The sequence below is a fragment of the Bos indicus x Bos taurus genome, chromosome 1, assembly GCF_003369695.1.
Source record: "Bos indicus x Bos taurus breed Angus x Brahman F1 hybrid chromosome 1, Bos_hybrid_MaternalHap_v2.0, whole genome shotgun sequence".
NCBI classification, from domain to species: domain Eukaryota; kingdom Metazoa; phylum Chordata; class Mammalia; order Artiodactyla; family Bovidae; genus Bos; species Bos indicus x Bos taurus.
Window position 1 is genome coordinate 33,715,315 of NC_040076.1, and position 26,216 is coordinate 33,741,530.

The 26,216-nt window shown below is 36.0% G+C and overlaps 1 protein-coding gene across 4 annotated transcripts in view; it reads left to right on the forward strand.

Moving 5' to 3' along the window:
- CADM2 (cell adhesion molecule 2) overlaps positions 1-26,216 on the forward strand; it is a 1,273,609-nt gene that overhangs the window by 1,125,961 nt on the left and 121,432 nt on the right. For all 4 annotated transcript variants that reach the window (XM_027551660.1, XM_027551751.1, XM_027551574.1 and 1 more), the window contains exon 6: positions 5,743-5,833. In XM_027551660.1, the coding sequence (XP_027407461.1) occupies positions 5,743-5,833 (91 nt within the window). The remainder of the gene's footprint in view (positions 1-5,742; positions 5,834-26,216) is intronic.

A 26,216-nucleotide genomic window follows, 5' to 3' on the forward strand; every position in this document is an offset into this window, starting at 1 on the left:
TTCCCATGAGGTGGCCAAAGTACTGGAGTTTCAGCTTTAGCATCATTCCTTCCAAAGAAATCCCAGGCCCGATCCCTTTTAGAATGGACTGATTGGATCTTCTTGCAGTCCCAGGGACTCGCAAGAGTCTTCTCCAACACCACAGTGCAAAAGCATCAATTCTTTGGCGCTCAGCTTTCTTCACAGTCCAACTCTCACATCCATACATGACTACTGGAAAAACCATAGCCTTGACTAGACGGACCTTTGTTGGCAAAGTAATGTCTCTGCCTTTGAATATGCTGTCTAGGTTGGTCATAACTTTCCTTCCAAGGAGTAAGGGTCTTTTAATGCCATGGCTGTAATCACCATCTGCAGGGATTTTGGAGCCCAAAAAAATAAAATCTGATACTGTTTCCACTGTTTCCCCATGTATTTCCCATGAAGTGATAGGACCAGATGCCATGATCTTAGTTTTCTGAATGTTGAGCTTTAAGCCAACGTTTTCACTCTCCTCTTTCACTTTCATCAAGAGGCTTTTGAGTTCCTCTTCACTTTCTGCCATAAGGGTGGTGTCATCTGCATATCTGAGGTTATTGATATTTCTCCCAACAGTCTTGATTCCAGCTTGTGTTTCTTCCAGCCCAGCGTTTCTCATGATGTACTCTGCATATAAGTTAAATAAGCAGGGTGACAATATACAGCCTTGACGTACTTCTTTTCCTATTCAGAACCAGTCTGTTCCATGTCCAGTTCTAACTGTTGCTTCCTGACCTGCGTGTAGGTTTCTCAAGAGGCAGGGCAGGTGGTCTGGTATTCCCATCTCTTTCAGAATTTCCACAGTTTATTGTGTGTATGTTGTACAAATTCTCACCTCTAATAAACTGTGCTGTGCTTAGTCATGTCCGAATCTTTGCGACTGCATGGACTGTAGTCCGCCAGGCTCCTCTGTCCATGGGGATTCTCCAGACAAGAATACTAGAGTAGGTTGCCTTGCCCTCCTTCAGGGGATCTTCCCAAATCAGGCATTGAACTGAGGTCTCCCACATTGCAGGTGGATTCTTTACCATCTGAGCCACCAAGGAAGCCCCAGAATACTGGTTGGGTAGCTTCTCCAGGGGATCTTCCCAACCCAGAAATTGACCCAGGGTCTCCTGCATTGCAGGAAGATTCTTTGCCAGCTGAGCTACCGGAGAAGTGCCTCTGATAAACTACTTAGAATTAAGAGAAATGAAATTGTATTCTGTTTTCCTCTTTTCCAGCAGCTCCTTGCTACTATGTATTTTACCTCACAGAGGAAGATGCTGGGGGGACACTCATATCCTTTTGATACACACCATTCTGGTGCACTGAGTAGACCAGGGGTGCCAGGAAAATAACACCCCCAGAAATCCTCAAGCAATCTCTAATGAGTATTGGTCAATATTCGCTAAATACTCCTCTCCATTATCCATCAAGTGGAATGACTTTGCAGAATGCCCAAATCTGTCTGAGTTCCACAGCAGGACTGAATGCCAAGTGCCTATGGTGTAGTCGGCTCAATAATACACGCTTGATCTACTTCCTTCTGTTCTTGTCTTTCCAATCCTCCTGAGGTCACTCCTCATAAAAGAAATATCTCAGGGTATGTTTATAAGGATTTTATATTTGTCAGGATTCTACAGAGAAACAGTACACATTCTGAGAGGTGTAGGCTGAATTGGTGATTTAGAGACCCAGAAGAGCTGATGACTTAGTTCTGATTTGGGGTGGCCTTGGCATGCAGTGGCTTGAAGAAGGGCTTCAGTTCCCAGCCAGGTATTGAGGTTGGGTCACAATGATAAGAGCACAGAACCCTAGCCAATAGACTAGTAGTCAGTGATAAGGCCCTGACCCTTTGACTTAGCAGAAAAAATAATTTCCAAGAAGAGGAAAAGTAGTGAAATAAGTGAAATATTTATTAGGAGGAAAAAGAGTACAGCTGTGTGGATAGACACATGGTGGACTCAGAGAGACAGTTGTGCCCTCATGGTGGTTTCAGTCACTTTATGGGGCCTTTTTTTCCGGGTTTCCTTTTCCAGTCATTTTGATTTGCCTGGTTGTGAGTCTGCATTTGGTGTATCTTAGGAACCTCCCATTTATGGATGCTCCTCTCTTAGCCAAGGTGGATTGTAATGAAGAGGCTTATGGGTAGTTGACATCGCTATGAGGTGATACCTCCTCCCTTTTTGACCTCCAAGGAGCTTTTCTGCACTTGTATAGTCATGGAGGTCACCTTGGCTTTGAGAATGAGAAATATATGGTCTTTTTTCTCCTACTTAGGCAGGGCCCAGCCTCCTCCATCATCCTGCGTTTATAGAGTTTCTGCTATTATGGATTTCTGTCCACAAGGGAGAAACTGTTCTGCCTGGATCCCACCTATCTCCTGCCTCAATTCCAGTGTGAGTCCAAAGGTCTAGAGAAACCAGAAGAGATGATGCTATAGTTCTAGTCTGAGAGTCAGTAGGCTCAAGTCCCAGGAAGAGCAGCTATTTCCTTGATCTGCAGAAAGAAAAAGACTGATGTGCAAGCTCAAATGCTGTCAGGAAGAATTCTCTCCTATTTGTGGGAGGGTCAGCCTTAAACCTCATCATTTAAAGAAATAAGATAATGGCATCCAGTTCCATCACTTCATGGCAAATAGATGGGGAAGCAATGGAAACAGTGAAAGACTTTATTTTCTTGGGCTCCAAAATCACTGTAGTTAGTGACTGTAGCCAGGAATTTAAAAGATGCTTGCTCCTTGGAAGAAAAGCTATTACCAACCTAGACAGCATATTCAAAAGCAGAGATATTACTGTGCTGACAAAGGTCTATCTAGTAAAAGCTATGGTTTTCCTATCAGTCATGTACAGATGTGAGAGTTGGACCATAAAGAAGGCTGAGCACTGAAGAATTGATGCTTTTGAATTGTGGTGCTAGAGAAGACTGTTGAGAGTCTCTTGGAATGTAAGGAGATCAAACCAGTTAATCCTAAAGGAATCAATCATGAATATTCATTGGAAGGACTGATGCTAAAGTTGAAACTCCAGTACTTTTGCCACCAAAGTATGTGGTGGCCAAATACTTTGTGAAGAGCTGACTCATTGGAAAAGACCTTGATTCTGGAAAAGATTGAGAGCAAGAGGAGAAGCAGGCAACAGAGGATGAGATATTTGGGTGGCATCATGGACTCAATCCAGTGGATGTAACTTTGAGCAAACTCTGGGAGATAGTGGAGGACAGGAAAGCCTGATGTGGTGCAGTCCATGGGGGTCACAAAGTGCCAGACCTAACTAAGCGACTGAACAACAATAGACTCTTTGTTCTATTCAGGCCTTAATTTCATCAGATAAACTTCACCCATATTATGGAGAGAAATCTGCTTTACCCAGTCTACTGATTGAAATGTTAATTGCTTCCCAAAACACTCAGTAGAACACTCAGAATAATGAATGTTTGGTCAAATATCTGGATACACCATGGGACAGTCAAGTAGATATGTAAAATTAATCATCACAGATACACACAGAGGTACACTTTGCCAACAAAGGTCTTTTAGTCAAAGCTATGGTTTTTCTAGTAGTCATGTATTGATTTGAATGTTGACAATAAAGAAGGCTGAGCACCAAAGAAGTTATGTTTTTGTACTGTGGTGTTGGAGAAGACTCTTGAGAGTCCCCTGGACTGCAAGAAAATCAAATCTATTAATCCTAAAGGAAATCAATCCTGAATATTTTTGGAAGGATTGATGATGAAGCTGAAGCTCCAGTATTTTGGCCACCTGATGTGAAGAGTTGACTCATTAGAAAAGACCCCGATGCTGGGAAGGATTCAAGGCAGAAGGAAAAGGAGAAGGGGAAAACAGAGGATGAGATCAGATCAATTCAGTCACTCAGTCATGTCCAACTCTTTGTGACCCCATGCGCTGCAGAACGCCAGGCTTCCCTGTCCATCACCAACGCCTAGAGCTTACTCAAACTCATGTCCATCAAGTTGGTGATGCCATCCAACCATCTCATCCTCTGCTGTCCCTTTCTTCTCCTGCCTCCAATCTTTCACAGCATCAGGGTCTTTTCAAATGAATCAGCTCTTCGCATCAGGTGGCCAAAGTATTTGAGTTTCAGCTTCAGTGTCAATGCTTTCAATGAATGCTCAGGACTGATTTCCTTTAGGATGGACTGATTGGATCTCCTTGCAATCCAAGGGACTCTCAAGAGTCTTCTCCAACACCACAGTTCAAAGCATCAATTCTTTGGTACTCAGCTTTCTTTATGGTCCAACTCTTGCATCCATACATGACCTCTGGAAAAGCCATAGCCTTGACTAGATGGACCTTTGTCTGTAATGTCTCTGCTTTTTAGTATACTGTCCAGGTTGGTCATAGTTTTTCTTCCAAGAAGCAAGCATTTTTTAATTTCATGGCTGCAGTCACCATCTGCAATGATTTTGGAACCCAAGAAAATAAAGTCTATCACTGTTTCCATTGTTTCTCCATTTATTTGCCAAGGAGTGATGGGACCAGATGCCATGTTCTTAGTTTTTTGAATGTTGAGTTTTAAGTCAGCTTTTTCACTCTCCTCTTTCACTTTCCTCTTTCTTTTTATAATTTTAGTTCGTTGTTCTCTAAGGGCAAATCTGAATAATACTTTCCTGAATAAGATAAATAACCTAAAAAGTACCCAACTGATTGATACTTATTTAATTGCCATCAAAGTCAGAGTATGGATATAACCTAAGGATAGTTCACAACTAAGGGAAGGGTGAGAATAGCTGTGACTCCATGGAGCATTCATAGCTTATTTTGTTTATTGTTGAGAATATGGAAACAAAAGGAGAGAGTTCCATGCTGACTGGGAGCCACACAAAGCTAGGGCCAGCAATGTCTCATAAAGGAATGAGCCTGATTGATTCCATAATGTAATTATGATGTAAAAACAGTGACTGATTGATTAAAGGACATTACATGACATAACTCAGTGGGTATAAGTTTGAACAAGCTCTAAGAGTTGATGATGGACAGGGAAGGCTGGCATGCTGCAGTCCATGTGGTCACTAAGAGTCAGACACTACTGAGCGACTGAAATGACTGACATGACATAAAAGTTATAAATATAAAGTCTCAAGGTATTTTTGTATCTTCTTCCACCAAGGATGATTTTATTGTTAAATGGAAATAACTTTCTAACAATTATGTTATAGCATATACAACAAAATTTTAATTTTTATTAATGTTTTAAATAATTTACTAACTGTACTTTAAAGCAAACAGTGTGTGGTAAGGGCTGCATCACTGCATTTTCAAAAAGATTCTGCATAATTCTTGTGAGATAGTGGTCTCAAGTTCTTTTAGGGTTTCTTATTGTGAGTCCTTGGTACTCCTGCAACAATGAGAGTGTTGTTATTCAAATGCACATAAATGCATTCAGTCCATAATAATAGTATTCATAGCCATCTATAATAGTTGAAGAAACAATTGCATGAAATGCTTGATATTCATCTGAACTATTTTGCAATTTCACTTTTAAATTCGGATTTCAGAAATAATACAGCAGTGGTCTTCATAAGATACTCAGATATTTTTGTAAGCTTTTCCTGGACAGGATGGTAGCTTCTTAAACTTCAAACCCTGTTTCACTAAGAGACCTTTTATAAATATATACAATTATAAGAAATGGCTTGAACATACACCCTGCTGTACAGTTATTAAATATATAGCTTTACATGTGTTTAATGACCTTTCTTAATATTCCTTTTTTTTTCTAGATACACCATCAGTTAAGATTATACCATCTACTCCTTTTCCACAAGAAGGACAGCCTTTAATTTTGACTTGTGAATCCAAAGGAAAACCACTGTAAGTGATATAATGAGCAATAAATTTTTTTACTTTTTATTCTTTCTTTGATTGCAGGCTTTAACTGCAGAAATCCACAATTTGTGTCTTTTTTTGCTGGGCAAAATTATCTCAGAAAAGAAAGCCCCCTGAACCATGTGTTCATTAAGTGTCTGTGGAAGATTGGTCTTGTATTTTATCATTTATTGAAATTTCTGGGAAGATTTCCAACTGAGATTTCTTTCTCCTTTTTTTCCCCACTATTTCAACTTGAAAGGAGTTTAGACTTCATCAATCACTGTTTTTACATCACCAGATTGATAGAAGTTACATATGCTGAACTTAATTCTCTCATGAAAAGCTCTGAAAATATTGAATCCTCAAAATATGTCCATGTTTTAGTTACATGGAAAATCATTTTCATAAGAGAAATCAAATCTACACTTTTAATGTAACCCCATGAGACATAATTTGTTGATGTGTTACAATTGGAGGTAATGTGAATGAAAGGGTCACAGACTGAACATTTTCAATTAAAAAGAGATTTCATTGTTAGAATAATGAGTTCTAACATCACTTTGACTCTAAAATTTTATGTTTGACATTCATGTTTATAAACAGTTAACTCTTGGAAATATATCAATAGAAAATATATTAATAGAAAATTCAAGTATGGAATATCAAATAAGGATTATTTCTTTGGAAAGTGCTTTGATCACTCTATGGTAACACTCTACTTGGAACTGAAAGTCATTTGTTTGATCTTTTAAGATATTTCCATTGATTTGCATTTCTGTTTAAATTTTAATAGGAGTAATTTAATTGTTCTCTGTATATAACTATAGGCTTCCCAGGTGGTAAAGAATCCACCTGCCAATACAGGAGATGCTGGTTCCATCACTGATTCAGAAAGATCCCTTGGAGAAGGAAACGGCTAACCACTCCAGGGTTCTTGCCTGGGAAATCCCATGGGCAGAGAAGCCTAGCAGACTACCGTCCATGAGCTCTCAAAGAGTCAGAAACAACTTAGCAACTAAACAACAACAAGAAACATATATAACTGTATGGGATAGTTTTTGTGAAAATCAAACTTATTTACTAAAAATTTGTTTCTAATAACGTTTATATTTAAGTGTAGATTTCATAGTAACACATGTGGAACTTTTCTAACGTAATTTTAATACAGAAGCCTGAAATTTCAGCTTCCACTTTTCAACACACTATGTGAATTCATGCTTTTGTTGTCACAGAATTAATATTTTAGAACTGTTCTCTCTTCCAGTATTATTTTCTAAAGATTAAAAATATACTGACTTAAAGAGCATTTTGCAAACTTATCTATTTTTTCTTTCAAGAAACATTTAAGGCATTTTAGGCCTTGAAAGGGAGGAAATTTTTTCAAAGTAGCTTTACTCTCTATGTCATGTGCATTTCTCTTTCATAGTTCCTTCCACTGATAAGCTTAAATTGCTTATAGAAAATACTTTTCAACTAACAACTATTTCAACTAAAAGTCACATTTAGATAGCATACTATCTAAATGTGACTGCATTTCAGTATTACAGTTACAGCAGGGCTTTTAGCTATAAGTTCAGTACTTTAGGGGCTTCCCTCATAGCTCAGTTGGTGAAGAATCCGCCTGCAATGCAGGAGACCTGGGTTTGATCCCTGGGTTGTGATGATCCCCTGGAGAAGGGGAAGGTTACCCACTCCAGTATTCTGGCCTGGAGAATTCCATGAACTATAAGAGTTGGACTTGACTGTGACTTTCACTTAATCACTCAGTACTTTAACTAAGAAAGAAGTGTAATCAACTCTAGTCTGCTTTAGACATAATGAAATCCAATTTCTTTACTCCCAATTCTGTATTTCTCATACCAGAGCTTCTTTCCTAACTTTTCCTTCCATTTCCTGTCTTGTTCCTTTTGATTATTTTTTCCTGTCTCTCCCTCTTCCCTTCTCCCTGTCTCTCTCTTTTGCTTCTGTTTCTCCTGTAACCTCAGAGGTCAGCATTTGGAGATATGATAAAGAAACATGATCAAGATCAGGTCATATCAAAGGAATTTGACTTTTACCTTCTCTCCATAGTTCTGCCCCAAAGTACATATGTGTACATGTAGAATATGTGTACAACTTATGCAATTAAATGAGGTGAAGATGGGAAGTATAGTATATAGAATGCTTGGGAATTAATACATTCCAGCTCTAATAGCATCTAGTTACCTGTCAATGATTTTCTCTTTAATTCTATATCCACTTTCACTATCTTTTTTTTTCTTTTTGGTGAATACTTATGTTGTGATCTATGTAGTTAGCTACGTAAGTAATCCATTTTCCTCAGCTCAGATATGGTTAAATAAAAGTGCCGTATTGTGGGTCTTTGTTTCAGTTACCTGGAAATAAGCTTGGATATGCAATAATCCTTTATACTGCAGATGAATGAAAAACAATAATCTCATATATTTATTTTATTTAAAAACAAAAAGGCCCCAGAATTTTAAGAAATAGAAAATGTCATCTTTCTCAGAAAGATCCTGATTAATATCACTTTGCTATCACTAATGGACATAAGAAGGCTTCTCATTTTACAGAAAGGAAAACTAAAGCTCAGTGTTAACTAATTTTCCCAATCCATCCAGATTTTAAATGGATGAGTCAGGATTTAAACTTAGTTCAATCATTGCCCAAAGATTACATTTCTTCAGCTATTTTCTGCTTCTTCAATTTTTGAGTCTAAATTGTCACTTATGTTAGTCAAAGTCACTTTTGAAAAATTAGGATCAGCCCTACAATAATGAGCAGCACTGACGTTGAAGCTCTGGATGCTTGAAGGTGAAGAACTGGCTCATCTCAAGACACATTTCACTGTTGCTATTTTTTTTTTTTGTATCAGGCTTTCCTCTGTATTTGTGCCCATTCTGGAAACTTGCCAAATTCCTACCAAGCTGACCATTTCTAGCGTAGTTTACAGTCATATAAAAAATTATCTAATTAGCATAGTATCTTCTGAGCAATTAGCTCCTAAGCTCCATATGGGTTAAAATGATTATTATATTCAGTCTTTATCATTATAGATCATACTGTTTTATTCTATATGCTATGGTCCAAAAGTAAAGTACATTGACTTATTCACTTGTATTATATTCTTATTCCCACTCTCTTTTTACCATCTTCTTTCCTTGCAGACCTTCAGGCCATTGACATTAAAGATATAGCCAAATTCTCTAACTCCTTTTTGCCTTTAGACCACTACTTTTCTTGTGTCCTAATTATGTTAAAATCCACCCTTCTGCATTTTCAAAGTAACTATCATTTCCAACAAATGAAGACATTAGCATCTTTAAAGACAGTCCCATTGCTAGCCTCTCTAGTTTACATTCCATCTCCAACAATGCCAGATGAGGCAGATAGGACCGAAAAAAACAAGAGAATACTATTTCTGATTATGAAGAAAACAAGTCTCACTAGAGCAAATAGAACAGAAAGCAAACTGAAATGGATTAATCAGGGAGTTATTATAGTCAAAACTATGGTTTTTCAAGTAGTTACGTATGTATTTAAGATCTGGACCATAAAGAAGGCTAAGTGCCAAAGAAGAACTGATGCTTTAGAATTGTGGTGCTGGAGAAGACTCTTGAGAGTCCCTAGGACTGCAAGGAGATCAAACCAGTCAATCCTAAAGGAAACCAATTCTGAATATTTACTGGAAGGATTGTTGCTGAAGCTCCAAAACTGTGGCCACCTGATGTGAAGAGCTGACTCACAGAAAAATATTCTGATGCTGGGAAAGACTGAAGGCAAGAGGAGGAGGGGGCAGCACAGGATTAGATGGTTAGCTAGCATTACTAACTCAGTTGTAATGAATCTGAGCAAACTGCGGAAGATCATGAAAACAGAGGAGCCTGGTGTGTTGCAGCCCATGGGGTCACATAGAGACAGATACAACTTAGTGACAGAACAATAACAACAACAATCAGGGAGTTAGGTGATGGGAAGGCAAAGAAAATGAGAAGACAACCCATTTTAGAAAACGAATCATGAAAATTGAAAAGGGCTGAGAAGAGAACGCCGCATCAAACAGAAGTTTTAAAATAAAAATAATAGTAGACTTTATAAAATAAAATTAAAAGAAAAAAAATAATAGTAGAGAGGCTTTCATATTTTAAGATAGGATCGAAAGAGCCTGTAAAGAGTATGAGTAAAAATGAAGTTGTAATATCACATTTACCCAAGAGTCAGGTTAGAATTTCCTATTTTATTCTGTTAATCACAAAGTTCTCCATTACACCTGATTCCTCATTCTGTTATTTTGGATTCACTGAGAAGCAACGTTGTGCTTTAGCTTCTAAAGCTTCTCATTGACTCCTGAAGTACCTAATTTCTGTTATTATTACCATTTAACTGATCTCCCTTTAATGAGCAGGTGAGAATCAGGAATGGATAATAAATCTATGATTTCTTCACATTTTGTTGCTGACTTCAATAATTTCTTTAACCCATGAACAAATCTTTATTGTTTCTTAAAAATATTTGACCAATATATGATTTCCTAAAGAATGAATCAATTAATGGCTATTAAGCAAGTTGATAGACAAAAAACACAACATTGCTTTTTGTATAAGTCACAAAACGATGGTGCGACTCATACTGAGACTCATGTTCCTAAACTGGCCTCCTGTATGCTAATGCTGTTTTCTTTGTTCTAAATGTGAGGGCCCCAGTGACTGTTTATGAACAATCATGCCTTATTTGCCTGCTTTGGACTGAAGCCTTTGCTATTTTCCTGTGGAACAGCTGCATAACTTGGGCCAGGATCAAACTGTTCCACTTGACATTACTATAGAGGCATTCTATTCTTTCTTTAAAAGAGAGATTACTGTACATGTCTGTCTTTTATTTTAATTTTAGTTTAAAGTGAGGACCAAGCTAATGCCAGCTACTTTTCTTTCAAGTCCCTAGAGTTTTTGCAACCTCTTCTTTCTTTGGCTGAATTCCCAGACAGCTTTCAGGCAGCACTGTTCTCCATTTATAGAAGTAAAGGTGGAAAAAAAGCTGTTATATTATATTAAAATTATGACTTTAAATGGTGTGGGGTTGCCCTCTACATGCTATAGCTAAAGAATTATCATTCATTTTAATCAAATGTCTAAAACACTCTAATAAGTAAGCCAAATAAATGTATATTTGGTATTTATTCTATAAAAGAAAATAATGATAAGTATTGATCAATTTTTCCATATCTCCAGCATTCTGTTTATGTTGTATTTATTGTTTTACCTCTGGTAACCATGATTTTTTATGTTCTTGGTATGACTGTAGTATATGTAATTGCATTGCATGTACCATTGCTATTTTGTACAAGAGGAAAGATTTTAATCCTTAAGAAGACAAATCACATGTTACAGTGAGGTGTTTTAGGGGAAAGCTTAGAGGAACACATCCATTTTCAAAATGATCTAGAAGTTAAGAAGGAATCTGTTAAGAATGTACTGGTGCATTGTCCTGCTAGCATAACAGAGATTTTAAAATGTGATGTACATTAAGGCAAAACAGTTTTATATCATCTGTTTTTTTTTTCTTCAGTCTAATATGTACCTTTTTACAAATCACAGATTATTTCCTGTCACATAATCCAATCACAGCCCAAAGAAATGAGGAAAACAACCAGGAGTTAAAGAAAGCAATTTATGCAAAATGAAATGTTCTACCCCAAAACAGAACAAAATTTGAATTTGTCAACTGATAAACAGTGCAGAAGGCTGCAAATAATAAAATAGTTTATTTGGGATCTTAGAAATTGCAATTCAGTAGACAGAGATTCTGGTTAAACCAAAAGAGTGTTCAGGTGAAGAGAAAGAATCAGGGGCTTCTAAAGCCAAAAAGCCACGAGGCTGTTAAAAGTTGCCTGGTGAGAATTCTAATTGATTCTGATGTGAATCAGGAAATATTTGTACTTAAACATGTATTATTTTAGGATAGTTGAATAAGTAGATAGGCTGCTTCAAGTTATTGTAGGATATGGATCCAATAATTATCCTGAGTTTCTAGCTGATGATCTGTATACATTAACTAGGACAATAACAGATCAAAAGGTTAGATCCCATTCAGGCTGAGATATGTAAAAGCCACACTTCTTAATAGCCTCCTGGCTCCACTTTAGGGAGCTGTCAGCAATACAAGCTCCATTTTGATTTTTCTTTCCCAAATTTTGAGAAAAAGAATATGATCTATAGTGATAACAATTTAATATGATTTGACCTAATGCCTAATAGATGTTGAATACACAATAATTGTCTCTCTCCTTCCATCTGTCCTATAGAAAGCCTACTAAATAATCATCTAGGTCTATGTTTATGTTCAGATATAATGCCTAAGTTATCATGCTCTCGGGCAGAAAAAGCTGTGTGAGTGGTAGAAAGAGAAATAGAAGTAACTTTGAATTATAAATCTGTAGATATCTGTGGCCAGAATGGTCTTGAAAAAGTCACATAATCAAATCAATTTTTTTTAGTTAATAAACTTTACTTTTTAGGTTCACAGTGAAATTGAGTGGCAAGTGCAGATTTCCCATGTGACCTTCATCCCCACTCATGGACAACCTGTCCTACTATTGACATCCCTCATGGCAGTGGTACATTTATTACAGTGAATCTGTATAAACCTATCATTTTTACCCCAAAGCCCATAGTTTGCCAATGTAAATATACCAAGTATTTTTCATTCTCTAAAATTACAAAATAAAACCTTATAAACAAATTGCACATATATTTTCATATTTAAAGCACTTTCTGCCTCCAAGTAATTTCGTAATAAGTAATAGCCATGAGGATGAGAAGTTATTATTTTGTCAAAAAATGCATAGTGTACCTCATCAACTTTTAAACTTAGAAGTCTTAATTATGTATTTAATACATATGCTGATACTGGGCTACTATGGCAACCCTGGGAACAGAGTTATTATCTCACACTTCTTCCATGGTTCTGAAATTCAAAGTCATAAACAGAATAAACACATTCTAGGATGATGATCTGTAACTTTTCAAAGCATGGTTTGAACAGCAAAGGAATCCAAACTAAAGTCATGGCAAAACTGGCAGGCAGCATGGCAGTTTTGTTGAGGTTTAATAATAGTAATAATGATAATAATAATGAGCTATAGAGAAGAAAGACAGAGGCATGGATAGTTGTTAAGGAGTAAAATGTGGCTAGAAATGAGAAAGTCCTGGGACACAGGAATAGCCCCTCCATACTGTTATGGCAGAAAAAACACTTAGAAAAATTGGAAAGGACTAGAATGGGTAGAGAATGAGTTCTGGTTCCCCAAAGTGGAAAAGTCTATGCTATGAAGAAGTTCAGCTGGGATGAAAGAGATTAACCAGTTAGCTAGTTTGAGAGAAAGCTAAAGAAGAGATCTGGAAGGTTTTAAGAAACCAAGACTAAGTGAATGACATGGTTCATGAGAGGTTGATACTCCAGGGTTTGCGATGTATAAAGCCTCGTTCTAGCATGTTTCCCAGTTCCCTTATGCTAGTCTTATTTTAACCACAAAATTATCCTGTTGTAAAAGATTTACAAAGACCCTTAGACTGTTTTCATTTTATAGATAAGGACAGTGAGCCTTGTGGAGGTTATATGACCTTTGCTAGTCACACAGTAAATATATGATAGAATGGGGATTACAAAAACACTTTAAAAAATTTTAACATCACTGATGGTTACGTTTTTTTATTTTCACAGTATTTTCACTTCTGTCATGTTGGCTTTTCAGGATAACCCAGTGAAGTTGACAAGAATGAGAAAGTTCTTATAAACTTTAGGAATGCCTATGTTTTAGTTAATTATAGAAGATTGTCAGTTATGAATTAAACCTGCATTGCATATCCAAATATTATATAAAGAATTTCTACATATATCTAAATAGTTCTGCCTAGATTTTATGATTATGTACATAATAAGTCCATTATCAAATATGTTTATTTTTAAAAAGCTAACTATATTACGCTCTTAATTTTATATATTTGAGATGATTAGGCCTGCAGATCGTAACTACAAAACAATACCAATGCAAACATAATACCAATGTATTGGACTACAATGCACAGCCTCAGGGGTTGACCATAATAAGCAGGAAGCTCAAAGAGAACACTCCCCCAAAGTGAGTCTTGCTAAAAGCAATGCTTAATATGTCACCAAAATAATTGGTGGAATAAACATAACGAGGAACTCATCTACAAACTCTCACAAAGTCAGCCCTTCAGTGATAAATGTTACAGAGCACTTAAATCGTTTTTTTTTTCCCCCACTTTGTGTCCTGATGTCTAGAGAGATATAAACTTGTCTCAATTAATTAATTAAAAATTAAAGGCAGTATAATCAGTTTTTTTCTAAAGTGTTTTAAAGGAATAATACTGGGTAATTAGTTCTAAGTGCTCATAATTTAAAAAAAAATATATATCCATGTGTTGTCCTTTTCATATGAGTTACTTTTCTGAGGCCCATATGGTCTTTTGCTTCCATCTCATGGCTTCAAAATTTAATCACACATTGATACTCTGGAAACACACAAGTGGTTATCTTGGAAATGAGACCGAATATATTTGGTTTTGTTTTTGAAATAAGAAGCTGACTCCTGGTAATCTCCACTGCTGTTATTTAGGCTGGGCATCTGTGGTGTGCTGGGCACTCAATCATTTTCAATTAAATGAGCCTATGTCTCATGAAAGTCGCACAAGAGCTGCAGAATCATGATTATAGATCCATAGAGGAAATGTACTTTTGAACATTTCCAGGTAAGCAATTTTCTTGCAACAAAAACCCAATTATTTTGAGGGATTATGTAAATGTTCAGTGGAAAACTCCAACACTAAAGCATCCTCACTACTTTTAAGACCACATTGTGGAGTGATGTCATCATTTACTTGGTTAGATTTTTGAGCTCATGGACTTTAAAATCTGTTTTTTTGATGTATTAATTATGAGATTGCATCTAAGCATTTTACCCTTTATTTAAAGCTCTGTAAACACTGCCTTTGTGTTTATATAAAACAGTCATCAAAATGGTAATTGTAGAAAAAATGTAGAAAATCACTCTTAATGTATAAAAGTTGAAATATTACACTTCATCCTTGATTAAAAGCATGTTAACCCATTACTCAACAAGTCCCATTCAATAAGAATTGCTTTTTCTTTTTGCATTTCCCCCCATAATATTATTTGTGTCATACAGCTAGAGTTATTAGTAATATCCTTCTGGTGATCACCAGTTAGCTTACTCTGAAGTGCATTACTTTGTGCTTGTGGTAAATCTCTTGGCTATAATTTTTGCAAATAAATGTAGAGAACAAAATGTGAATTAACTCAGAATCACTGAATATATTTAGTATTATTTCAATTAATGGTACAACTGAGAAAATTTTTATACTGTTAAAAGCCATTTATTTGAATGACCTAAAGAAATTTTCTTGCTGTATATGTGTTTTAACACAGTATGGTATATAGTGACTCACTTTTCTAAATATAACTTTAATCATTCAGGAACCTCTGAAGTTCAAAGTTTGAAAAAAATTTAAACAGCAAGTTCCCAAACTGTAGAAAATATGAACATGTATAGATGCCTCCAATTAGAATGAGGAGAATCTGTCAGTGATTGTTGATAGCTTTGAAAGCTGAACTCTTTCAAATACAAAATACCAGAAATCTCTGGGAAATTTTAAGGAAAGGAGAGAGAGAGACAAAATAAAAAAGGCAAGAGAAAAGGATAGACTCTTGTGACTTATGATCAGCAGATTTTCCTAAAATGGTGAGCTGTGATGGACTTCAGCACCACCACTCAAAATTACAGTACACAGATGAACATAGAGAGGTGACCACAAAGAAACAAGATTAAAATGATAATAGCTTTCCAGTTTAGGAACAAAGGGGCTTTCCCAGGTGCCTCTAGTGGTAAAAAATCCACCTGCCAATGCAGGAGATGCAAGAAATGAGGGTTGCAGGGACAGAAGAGCCTGGTGGGCTACAGTCCATGGGGTTGCAGAGACATGACTGAGCAACTGAGTATATTACATACTGCACACAGGCACAAAAAGACCTAGAGACCATAGGAACTCACAGTGGGTCACAAATTCCAAGTTTCAAATACTGACATATTCATGAGTCATCAGATTCATTTTAACCACCACCCCTCACTTTAAAATTCTGACAGGCGTACACTTGAAACTAACAGAACATTGTGAATTAAATATACTTCAGATTTAAAAACTGGATTGCATTATGTCCGACTCTTTGCAATCCCATGGATTGTAGCCTGCCAGGCTTCTTTGTCAATGGAACTTTCCAGGCAAGAATACTGGAGTGGGTTGCCATTTCCTACTCTAGGGGATCTTCTCGACCCCGGGAATGAACTCATGTCTCTTGTGTTTCCGGCATTGGCAGGTGGATTCTTTACCACTTGTGCCACCAGGGAAGCCTAAAAATCCTTTTTAAAAGCCAAAAATACAATGGAAAAATAATATTGGGCTGGCCAAAAAGTTTGTTTGGGTTTTTTCCATAAGCTATTACAGAAAAATATGAATGAAATAGAATAGGAAAAGAACAAGCTTTTATTTCTTGTACGTATGCTTATGCGTCATGTAAAGTTGTAAAATATATTTTTTCCTGTAGGATTTGAAAAATGTTACGTTAACCCCAACTATGGTGAAACTGGGTCTTGGGGACATTCAGGAAAACAACAAGCTAAATCCTGATCATTTTAGCTCCTCTAAAACTATCAGTACACACAAATGTGTGTTCTAACTGAAGAGATCTTAGCTCCAAAAAACCAACTGAATGGCACTAAGTATGTTGTGATTAATAATGCAGAAAAATTTCATCCTTTGAGAAGGATTTCATTCAAATGATTAAAATATACTTGCAAATGTTTTCATCTTAAATTTCAATTATCTCCAGCATTTACTTACATGGAGGATTTAATTCCCCAGTTACCAGATAAATGATGTGCACTTTTACTTTTCCAAGACCATTGGTTTTAATATTAGCAAAGAAATAAGTCATGGAGCAGAAGCAGTTCTGTAATGGTGACACAGTGTTTAACATAAGTATTAGATCTTATAAGGTTAATTAGCACAATTTTATAGTAGTGAAAGTAATGGATTGTAAAGTAACTCTTATACGGAAAATAGGACCCTCTCACTGCAACATGCCCTTTAATCTGAATGATTTTCACACATCTGACTGAATAGAATGCTTACGGATACATTTCATATGGTATTAAATTGATTTTATACTGTACACAGATTGAGAAAGTGACAGATTCTGAGAAACTCAGACTCATAAGTTCTTGATTTAAACAACATGAAAATGTTCCAAAGTCTGTCTTAGTCAAAGGAAGTTTCTAGGAATGATTAAGTTTCAAAGACATTGACTATTTTCTTAAGAAAATATATTTTTTAAATATCATAGTGATTTTAAGCTTAATATACATAAACAGAGGGGCTTATTATTGTTTGGATGAGGGAATGAATGTTTACTCAAGATTTCTTGATCTTTTAACCAGGAATTAATATTCTGTGTTTACCAAAGCGGGGGAAAAAATGTTAAGTGTAGATAAGGGATTGGTAATTGTTTTGCTTTAGCACAAAGTCCTTGAGAGATTAGCTTAAGCATTTATCACAATTTTGAATATTTTTCCTTCAGTGCTAAAATCTGTCACTTCTTTAGGACCATAGCAATCTTATCTTTTCTGGGGATAATCTTTTATTTGTTGTGCCACAAGTTGTCTGGAATTATACAGTTTATACTGTGAATTCTCTGTTTCTCAAAAGTGTTACAATAATTATTAGTGAACACTACCTTATCAGTAAAAAGTGGTCCAGGATTTCACAAGCACTCTAAAAAAATGCCATTATTTTCAAGTTGTCTAAAGAGCACTTAGCTCTTGCATATAGGTTATTTTCTATTTCTACTGCAAGCCTCTAAACTTGTAGGCAAGAAGTACCTTAAAAAATCAGAAATAAGTATCATATGCTCAGATTAATCAGGATGGAAGAAATCCGTTTTATATTTTCTCTTGAGATTTTAAGTCTAATGATGAAGTTAACATTGATGATATTGTCCCATCTACACTGAATCTTTAATGTAATGACACTCCTCCTACTTGACACTATACTAGTACAATCATTGATTTCCAGAATTTACATGAGTAGATACATTCAGAATCAGACTTTCAACTTGCAATTTAATGAAACAAGCAGGCTGGATTTTCTGCTTCAAACGGACTTCATTCGTCACCGCATTAAACACCTTTGACCCTACCAGGCAGAAATACCGATGATGATTTTTGAAAGGGGACTTCGTTGTTGAGCCTTTCAACAGGAATCACTGGGATTCTCAAACTGCAATAGAAGGGAAAAATTGCTTTTCATAGAAAAGAATTTTTCAACTGTGGGAAATATGTTTATTCTGAGCAAGAATTAAGGGTTATATCAGGGATATAACAAGAGATTGAAGAACACACCCAGAGATGTCTAAAATCAAAAGAGAGTAGAGACCAATGAAGAAGAAAGCTACAGAACCCTTTTACTCTTTCTCTCTCTCTCTCACACATGCACAAATACACAAGGACATATTTATTAAATGAGATGCAGATAACTTCAACAAGCTAGAAGTACAATGGAAATTTACATATTTTAAGGAGAAGCAGTTAAAGAATTTTCTTTAACTGTGTAATTTCAAGTCATTTTTTTTTCATTTTTTTTCCCTCTTTGCTTACTGTACTATTCCAGCCCTAAATATTTGAAATGTTAGGACAGAGCCAGCTTAACAGTTGATGATACCAGCTGTATCAAAATATAGATTTTGCAAAAATAAATATTTAAAATATTATGTTAAAGAGTTAGAAAAGGCTGAAATGTGTAGATATAATATTTTAGTCATTTATGATAATTCTTGAGGCATATTTCCACATATCAGAAAAACAAAACTATTTTTTTAGTCATGAAATTCTCAAAGACCCAGTAATGAAATTTATTTTGCTTTAAAATCACCTTTCATTGCTCTTCGTGTGCATTCTTCCATGATAATTTCAAGAACAGTATTTTTAAAACAAGCCATTCACCTTCTCATTCTTTTTTTTTTTTTTTCAATTAGTTTAGATGTTCTGACAGAGAAGATAGAAAAGTTGGGTTCATTAGGGCTGATAACCAGTTAACTACCATGGATGGGAAAGGAAAAAAAGTATTAATAGCATAGTAATACTAATGAAAGACAGAGGTAAAATTAGGAAGGGATCGGAAAATAAAGGTAAATGGTGGGCTCAGTAGTTAGGATTGGAGGCTTTGATGATGAGCTGAATAGTGAGCTGAAAAGATGGGAGGTCGAGATTGAAAAAACTGAAAAATATAAGGAAGTGAAGGAATGATAATGACAAAGTTTAGTGCAGGGTTATGGCTGAGTAGTGCTAACAAAAGATTATTGGAAATGAGAAGTTTTTGGGGAGCTGAGAGGTCAAGATATTGGATGTGATATAAATGTAAGTATGTAGGTCAATGAATATTTAAAGAAATTCTTTTTCATTCCTATGACATCAGTCTCTTGTGACTTCTCTCAGACATACTGGATTTCATTCTCTCTTTTCTCATTTCCTAAATAAAAGTATTCTAATGTATCTGGTAAATCTGCTCTTTTGTGTTCTTTCCTCAGCTTGGACACTTGCTTGGCTCCAATCTCTCTATAAAAAAACTCCAATCCTGCCCTAAGATCGAATTTCCAATTTCTCATTCCCTTATTGCTGGATGGATATGCATTTCTTAACTTTCTTCTAGCACTGAATTTAGCTTTTCTCATATGGCGCTCCAGTGATAAAGAATCGTCTTGCCAAAGCAGGAGACATAAGAGACCCAGGTTCAATCCTTGGGCCAGGAAGATACCCTAGAAAAGGAAATGGTAACCCACCCTAATATTCATGGGTGGAAAATTCCATGGACAAAGGAGCCTGGCAAGATGCAGACCCTGTGTTCACAAAGAGTCAGACAGGGCTTATGACTAAACAACAAAATAACAAATGAAATCATCAACTTTTCCTTTCTGCTGTACCTGTTTGTTTCCAATCTGGTTTGTTTTGCTAGTTTGTCATTTATTTGATTAGTTGGGTGATCGTGCATTGTTATTTTTTTTCCTATTTAGGACTAGAATTGTTCTTATGATACAGATTAGACTCTATGAAGAGAGTTTCTCCTCTTTTTTCATTCAGTTGTTTAGTTGCTCAGTTGTGTCTGACTCTGAGACCCCATGGACTGCAGAACACGAGGCTGCCCTGTCCACCACCAACTCCCAGAGCTTGTTCAAACTCATGTCCATGAAGTTGGTGATATCATCCAACCATTTCATTCTCTGTCATCCCCTTCTCCTGTCTTCAATCTTTCCCAGCATCAGTGTTTTTCCAATGAGCCGGTTCTTTGCATCATGTGGTCAAAGTATTGGAGCTTCAGCTTCAGCATCAGTCCTTCCAATGAATATTCAGGACTGATTTCCTTGAGGATTGACTGGTTAGATTTCTTTGCAGTCCAAGGGACTCTCAAGAGTCTTCTCCAACACCACAGTCCAAAAGCATCAATTCTTTGGCACTCAGCTTTCTTTATGGTCCAACTCTCACATCCATATAGGACTACTGGAAAAACCATAGCTTTGACTAGATGGACCTTTGTCAGCAAAGTAAAATCTATGCTTTTAATATGCTATCTAGGTTGGTCATAGCTTTTTTTCTAAGGAGCAGGCGTCTTTTAATTTCATGGCTACAATCACCATCTGCAGTGATTTTGCTGCTGCTAAGTCACTTCAGTCATGCCCGACTCTGTGTGACCCCATAGATGGCAGCCCACCAGGCTCCCCCGTCCCTGGGATTCTCCAGGCAAGAATACTGGAGTAGGTTGCCATTTCCTTCTCCAATGCATGAAAGTGAAAAGTGAAAGTGAAGTCGCTCAGTCGTGTCCGACCCTTATCGACCCCATGGACTGCAGCCTACCAGGCTCCTCCATCCATGGGATTTTCTAGGCAAGGGTACTGGAGTGGGGTGCCATTGCCTTCTCCACAGTGATTTTGGAGCCCCCCCAAATAAAGTCTGTCACTGTTTTCATTGTTTTCCCATCTATTTGTCATGAAATGATGAGACTGGATGCCATGATCTTAGTTTTTTGAATGTTGAGTTTTAAGTCAGCTTTTTCACTCTCCTCTTTCACTTTCATCACGAAGCTCTTCAGTTCCTCTTTGCTTTCTGCCATAAGGGTGGTGTCATTTGCATATCTACGGTTATTGCTATTTCTCTTGGCAATCTTGATTCCAGCTTGTGCTAGATCCAGCCCAGCATTTCACATGATGCACTCTGCATATAAGTCAAATAAGTAGGGTAACTATATACAACCTCGACCTACTCCTTTCCCCATTTGAAACCAATCCATTGTTTCATGTCTGGTTCTAATTGTTGCTTCTTGACCTGCGTACAGCTTTCTCAGGAGGCAGGTAAGGTGGTCTGGTATTCCCATCTCTTTCAGAATTTTCCACAGTTTATTGTGATCCACATAGTCAAAGGCTTTGGAATAGTCAATAAAGCAGAAATAGATGTTTCTGGAACTCTCTTGCTTTTTTGATGATTGACTGGATGTCGGCAATTTGATCTCTGGTTCCTGTCCCTTTTCTAAATCCAGCTTGAACATCTGGAAGTTCATGGCTCACATCCTGTTGAATCCTGGCTTGGAGAATTTTGAGTATTACTTTGCTGGCATGTGAAATGAGTGCAATTGTGCAGTAGTTTGAGCATTCTTTGGCATTGCCTTTCTTTGGGATTGGAATGAAAACTGATCTTTTCCAGTCCTGTGGCCACTGCTGAGTTTTTCAAATTTTCTGACATATTGAGTGCAGCACTTTAATAGCATTATCTTTTAGGTCTTGAAATAGCTCAGCTGAAATCCCATCACCTCCACTAGCTTTGTTTTTAGTGATGCTCCCTTAAGCCCACTTAACATCAGATTCCTAGATATCTGGCTCTAGGTGATTGATCACACCATCGTGGTTATCTGGGTCATTAACATATTTTTTGTATAGTTCTTCTGTGTATTCTTGCCACCTTTTCTTAATATCTTCTGCTTCTGTTAGATCCATTCTGTTTCTGTCCTTTATTGTGCCCATCTTTGCATGAAAAGCTTCCTTGGTATGTCTAATTTTCTTGAAGAGATCTCTAGTCTTTCTTATTGTTTTCTTCTATTTCTTTGCATTGATCATTGAGGAAGGCTTTCTTATCTCTCTTTGCTATTCTTTGGGACTCTGCATTCAGATGGATATAGCTTTCATTTTCTCATTTGCTGTTAGCTTCTCTTCTTAGCTATTTGTAAGGCCTCCTCAGACAACCATTTTGCCTTTTGCATTTCTTTTTCTTGGGGATGCTCTTGATCATCACCTCCTGTATAATGTCTGGAACCTCTTTCTATAGTTCTTCAGGCACTCTGTCTATCAAATCTAATCCCTTGAATCTATTTCTCACTTCCACTGTATAACTGTAAGAGATTTGATTTAGGTCATACCTGATTGGTCTAGTGGTTTTCCCTACTTTCTTCAACTTAAGTCTGACTTTGCAATAAAGCATTCATGATCTGAGCCACAGTCAGCTCCTGGTCTTATTTTTTCTGACTGTATAGAGCTTCTCCATCTTCAGCTGCAAAGAATATAATCAATCAGAATTCAGTATTGACCATCTGGTGATGTCCATGTGTAAAGTCATCTCTTGTGCTGTTAGAAGAGGGCGTTTGCTATGACCAGTGTGTTCTCTTGGCAAAATTATGTTAGCCTTTGCACTGCTTCATTTTGTACTCCTAGGCCAAACTTGCCTGTTACTCCAGGCATCTCTTGACTTCCTACTTTTGCTTTCCAGTCCCCTATGATGTAAAGGAGATATTTTGGGGGTGTTTGTTCTAGAAGGTCTTGTAAGTCTTCATAAAACTGTTAAACTTCAGCTTCTTCAGCATTAGTGGTTGGGGCATAGATTTGGATTTCTCTTATATTGCATGGTTTGCCTTGGAAATGAACAGAGCTCATTCTGTCATTTATGAGATTGCACCCAAATACTGCATTTGGACTCTTCTCTTGACTTTGAGGGCTACTCCATTTCTTCTAAGGGATTCTTACCCACAATAGTAGGTATAATGGTCATCTGAATTAAATTTACTCTTTCCAGTCCATTTTAGTTCACTGATTCCTCAAATGTCTTTTCATTTACACCATATATTTTCTGGTTCCAAAAAGTTATGTTTATTTTCCCAAAGGCTCTCCTATTTTATCCTATTATTGTGTGTTTTCCTTTATTATTATTCCAAAATTATGTAAAACTTTGTTTTCTATCTTCAGAACTCTGTATACTGTCTCTTCATTGAATTTTTCTTTTTCTGATATTTCACACTGGTATATTTAAAGAAATTAATAATTTTAATCAGATATATTATTTGATAACATAGATATCTCCTATCAGAAATATTTACTTCTTAAAAGCCTTAACAAAGTATTTTTATTTTTTATGAATATCTGGATTCTTCCACATGATACTCAAAGACAGGGTTGAGTGTCAGGCTAACTAATGTACCATTCTAAATGTATTGTGTTTTTAACCTGCACATTTCTATTCCAAACTTTTCTGTTTCTTTGCTTTTTTTCGCCTTCCTCTTTATGATCAGAATTTTCTCTACCACATTTCATTTTGTCTCTCATATTAGTGGCACCATCAGTCTTCTGGTCTAATACTAAAATAATACTTTTTCATGTTTAGCTTTATATCCTATTAACTTTGTCTTGGACTAAGCTTCTTAGCATATTTGATCCTATTCCTTAATATCAACTTACATCTTGGCTTTTGATTTTATTACTTCCAACTTAGTCATTACATCAAGCACTTTTAATTTTGCCCTTTCTTAATTTGTTATCTTAGCCAATAACAATATCACCTATTAACTCTATACTCTTTCCTGGAATTCACCATATTTAAATTAATCTCTTCAACAATATGGCCCCTGGAAGGCAAGTATCCTAACTAGGATTCTGACTGCTCTTGAGTTGGCATCTTCCATTTTAAACACTTAAAAATCCTACTGTAATTTAAGACATGAATCAAGAGCTATATCTTTCATAAAGCCTGTTGCAGTACAGTGCTGTTAATACAGATATGATGAATCTTTATTATGTTTTATAACTCATTTATGCCACTTACTATGCCCTGCCAAATATTATGCTTGATTATACATATCTTATATAAACTACTAAAATATAAATCATAGAGAACAGATATTATTTTATTTTCTGTATATCCCTCATAATTCCTGGTTTAAAACTTGCACTGATTTGTTTATGGATCCTTATTAGATAATAATTGTGCAAATTTATGAAGTAACTAGTCAAGAATATGTAGGCATATTTTAATTAACAACAATAAAAATATTCATTGATTTCTTATGTGTGTTAAGATATAAGTGTAAGAGTACGACATTTTCTGGTAATTAAACCCTTCGAGACTCATTGAAGATTACTATAAGCATGTCTGAAGTTTTGTTTTGCCTTAAGCAAAACCATATCTAGGAAGACAGACACATAAGTTTTTCATCGATTATGTTTTTAAAATGAACCTCAATTGTGACAAGTAAAACATTCAAAGTTAAGATGGCTAATAGTAAAAGTTATTTGATGTTTTAAGAACTGCTCCCTTGAAAAGTATAAAATCAATATATGAAAAAAAAAAAAGAAAACAAATTTCATTATGATTAAGTTGCACAACAATGAAATCTGAGGAAAAATCACAGCTTGATGTATTCTCCAAAGGCCTAGATCTATATTTTTACAATAATTAAGAATATGCCTTTGAATAAATACAAAAAGTTACTTACAAACTATGTTCAGAAACACCTTGTTTGATCCTCAGTAACAAAATAACTCTTTATGTATCTTTAAATTTGAAATGATCAGCATAATGAATAACTCCATAAGTAACCCTTTTCGATTTCTTAGTTTATATACCATGTCCTTTGCCTCCAACTGAGACTCACTATAAAATTATAGTTTGAAGCAGTTTCACAGCTTCAAGAAAGGCTACTCCTTGAACTTCCTTTGTGTTTATATTTTAAATTTTAAAAAAGGACGAAGCAACCCCAGCTTCTAACTGTTTTAATATTTTCTTTTTGTCTTTCTCTTCACTTGGTTGACATAGTTTGACTGAGGTTTATGAATGTAATCACCATGTACCCAACAGAGATTATCTGGGCTAGATTTTTCTCAGAATACTCCCTATAGGAATCCAATAAAATGAAAATTCTAAACTTGAACCCAATTCCGAACCCACTTGTTGATTAATTTGCATTTAATTTGTCTCCTTCCAGTTCTTTAAAAATTTGATAGCATGAATACTGTGGTTTTAAAAACAGACTCTGTGGTATAATTTCTTGATTAAAAAGTTTATTTAAAGCAGAAAAAAAGAATCAAGATGTTTATATAACTCTCACTACCTTCTTTTGCATTAGGGTAAAAATATGATAAGAATTAGAGGGTAATTAGGCTTTAAATAAAACCCATATTATTGACGCTTCAATCACATTTACTGCCACCTGTGGAATTTCTAAACTGAAATAAAAGCATCAGTCATCTTCATGTGCCATAAAAGTGCATAAGGTCCCAAGTTATTAACTATGCATTCATGTTTTGTCTTATATTAAAGGAAGTGCAAGATATATGTAATATTAGTATGTAATTTCTTTCCTTTTCTTTGAACCAGAACAAGAAATTTACTTGAATGCTATTATAGTGACTTTTGTTTGTTTGTTTTTGCTTTCATCTAGAAAAAGTAAGTTAATTTTTATAAGATTAATTTTAAATTTAGAACCCAACATGCATTGTGCTTTTGGAGGAAAAGTCACTGTAGAATTCAAGGGGGATATAGCCATTTGGGAAAAAGAAGATATCAGAGCATATATCAATTCCAAAATAGGAAGATATATTACTACTGTCCACTTTTTAAATTTTTGTTTGTTTTTTTATTTTACTGGGTCTTCATTGCTGTGTGGGCTTTCTCTAGTTGTGGTGATTGCAGAGAATCACCTTTTAGTTGCAATGTGTGGGGCTCCTCCTGTTGCAGAACATGGGGTTTAGGGTGCACAGACTTCAGAAGCCGTGGCACATGGGCTCAGTAGTTGTGGCTCCTGGGCTCTAGAGAACGAGCATAATAGTCATGGTGCAGGGTGCTTAGCTGCTCTGCTCCATGGCATATGGAATCTTCCTGGATCAGAAATTGAACCCATGTCTCTTGCACTGGCCCGTGGACTCTTTACCACTGAGTTACCAAGGAAGACTCCACCCTCCATCCAAATTTGTAAGGATATTAAAATTC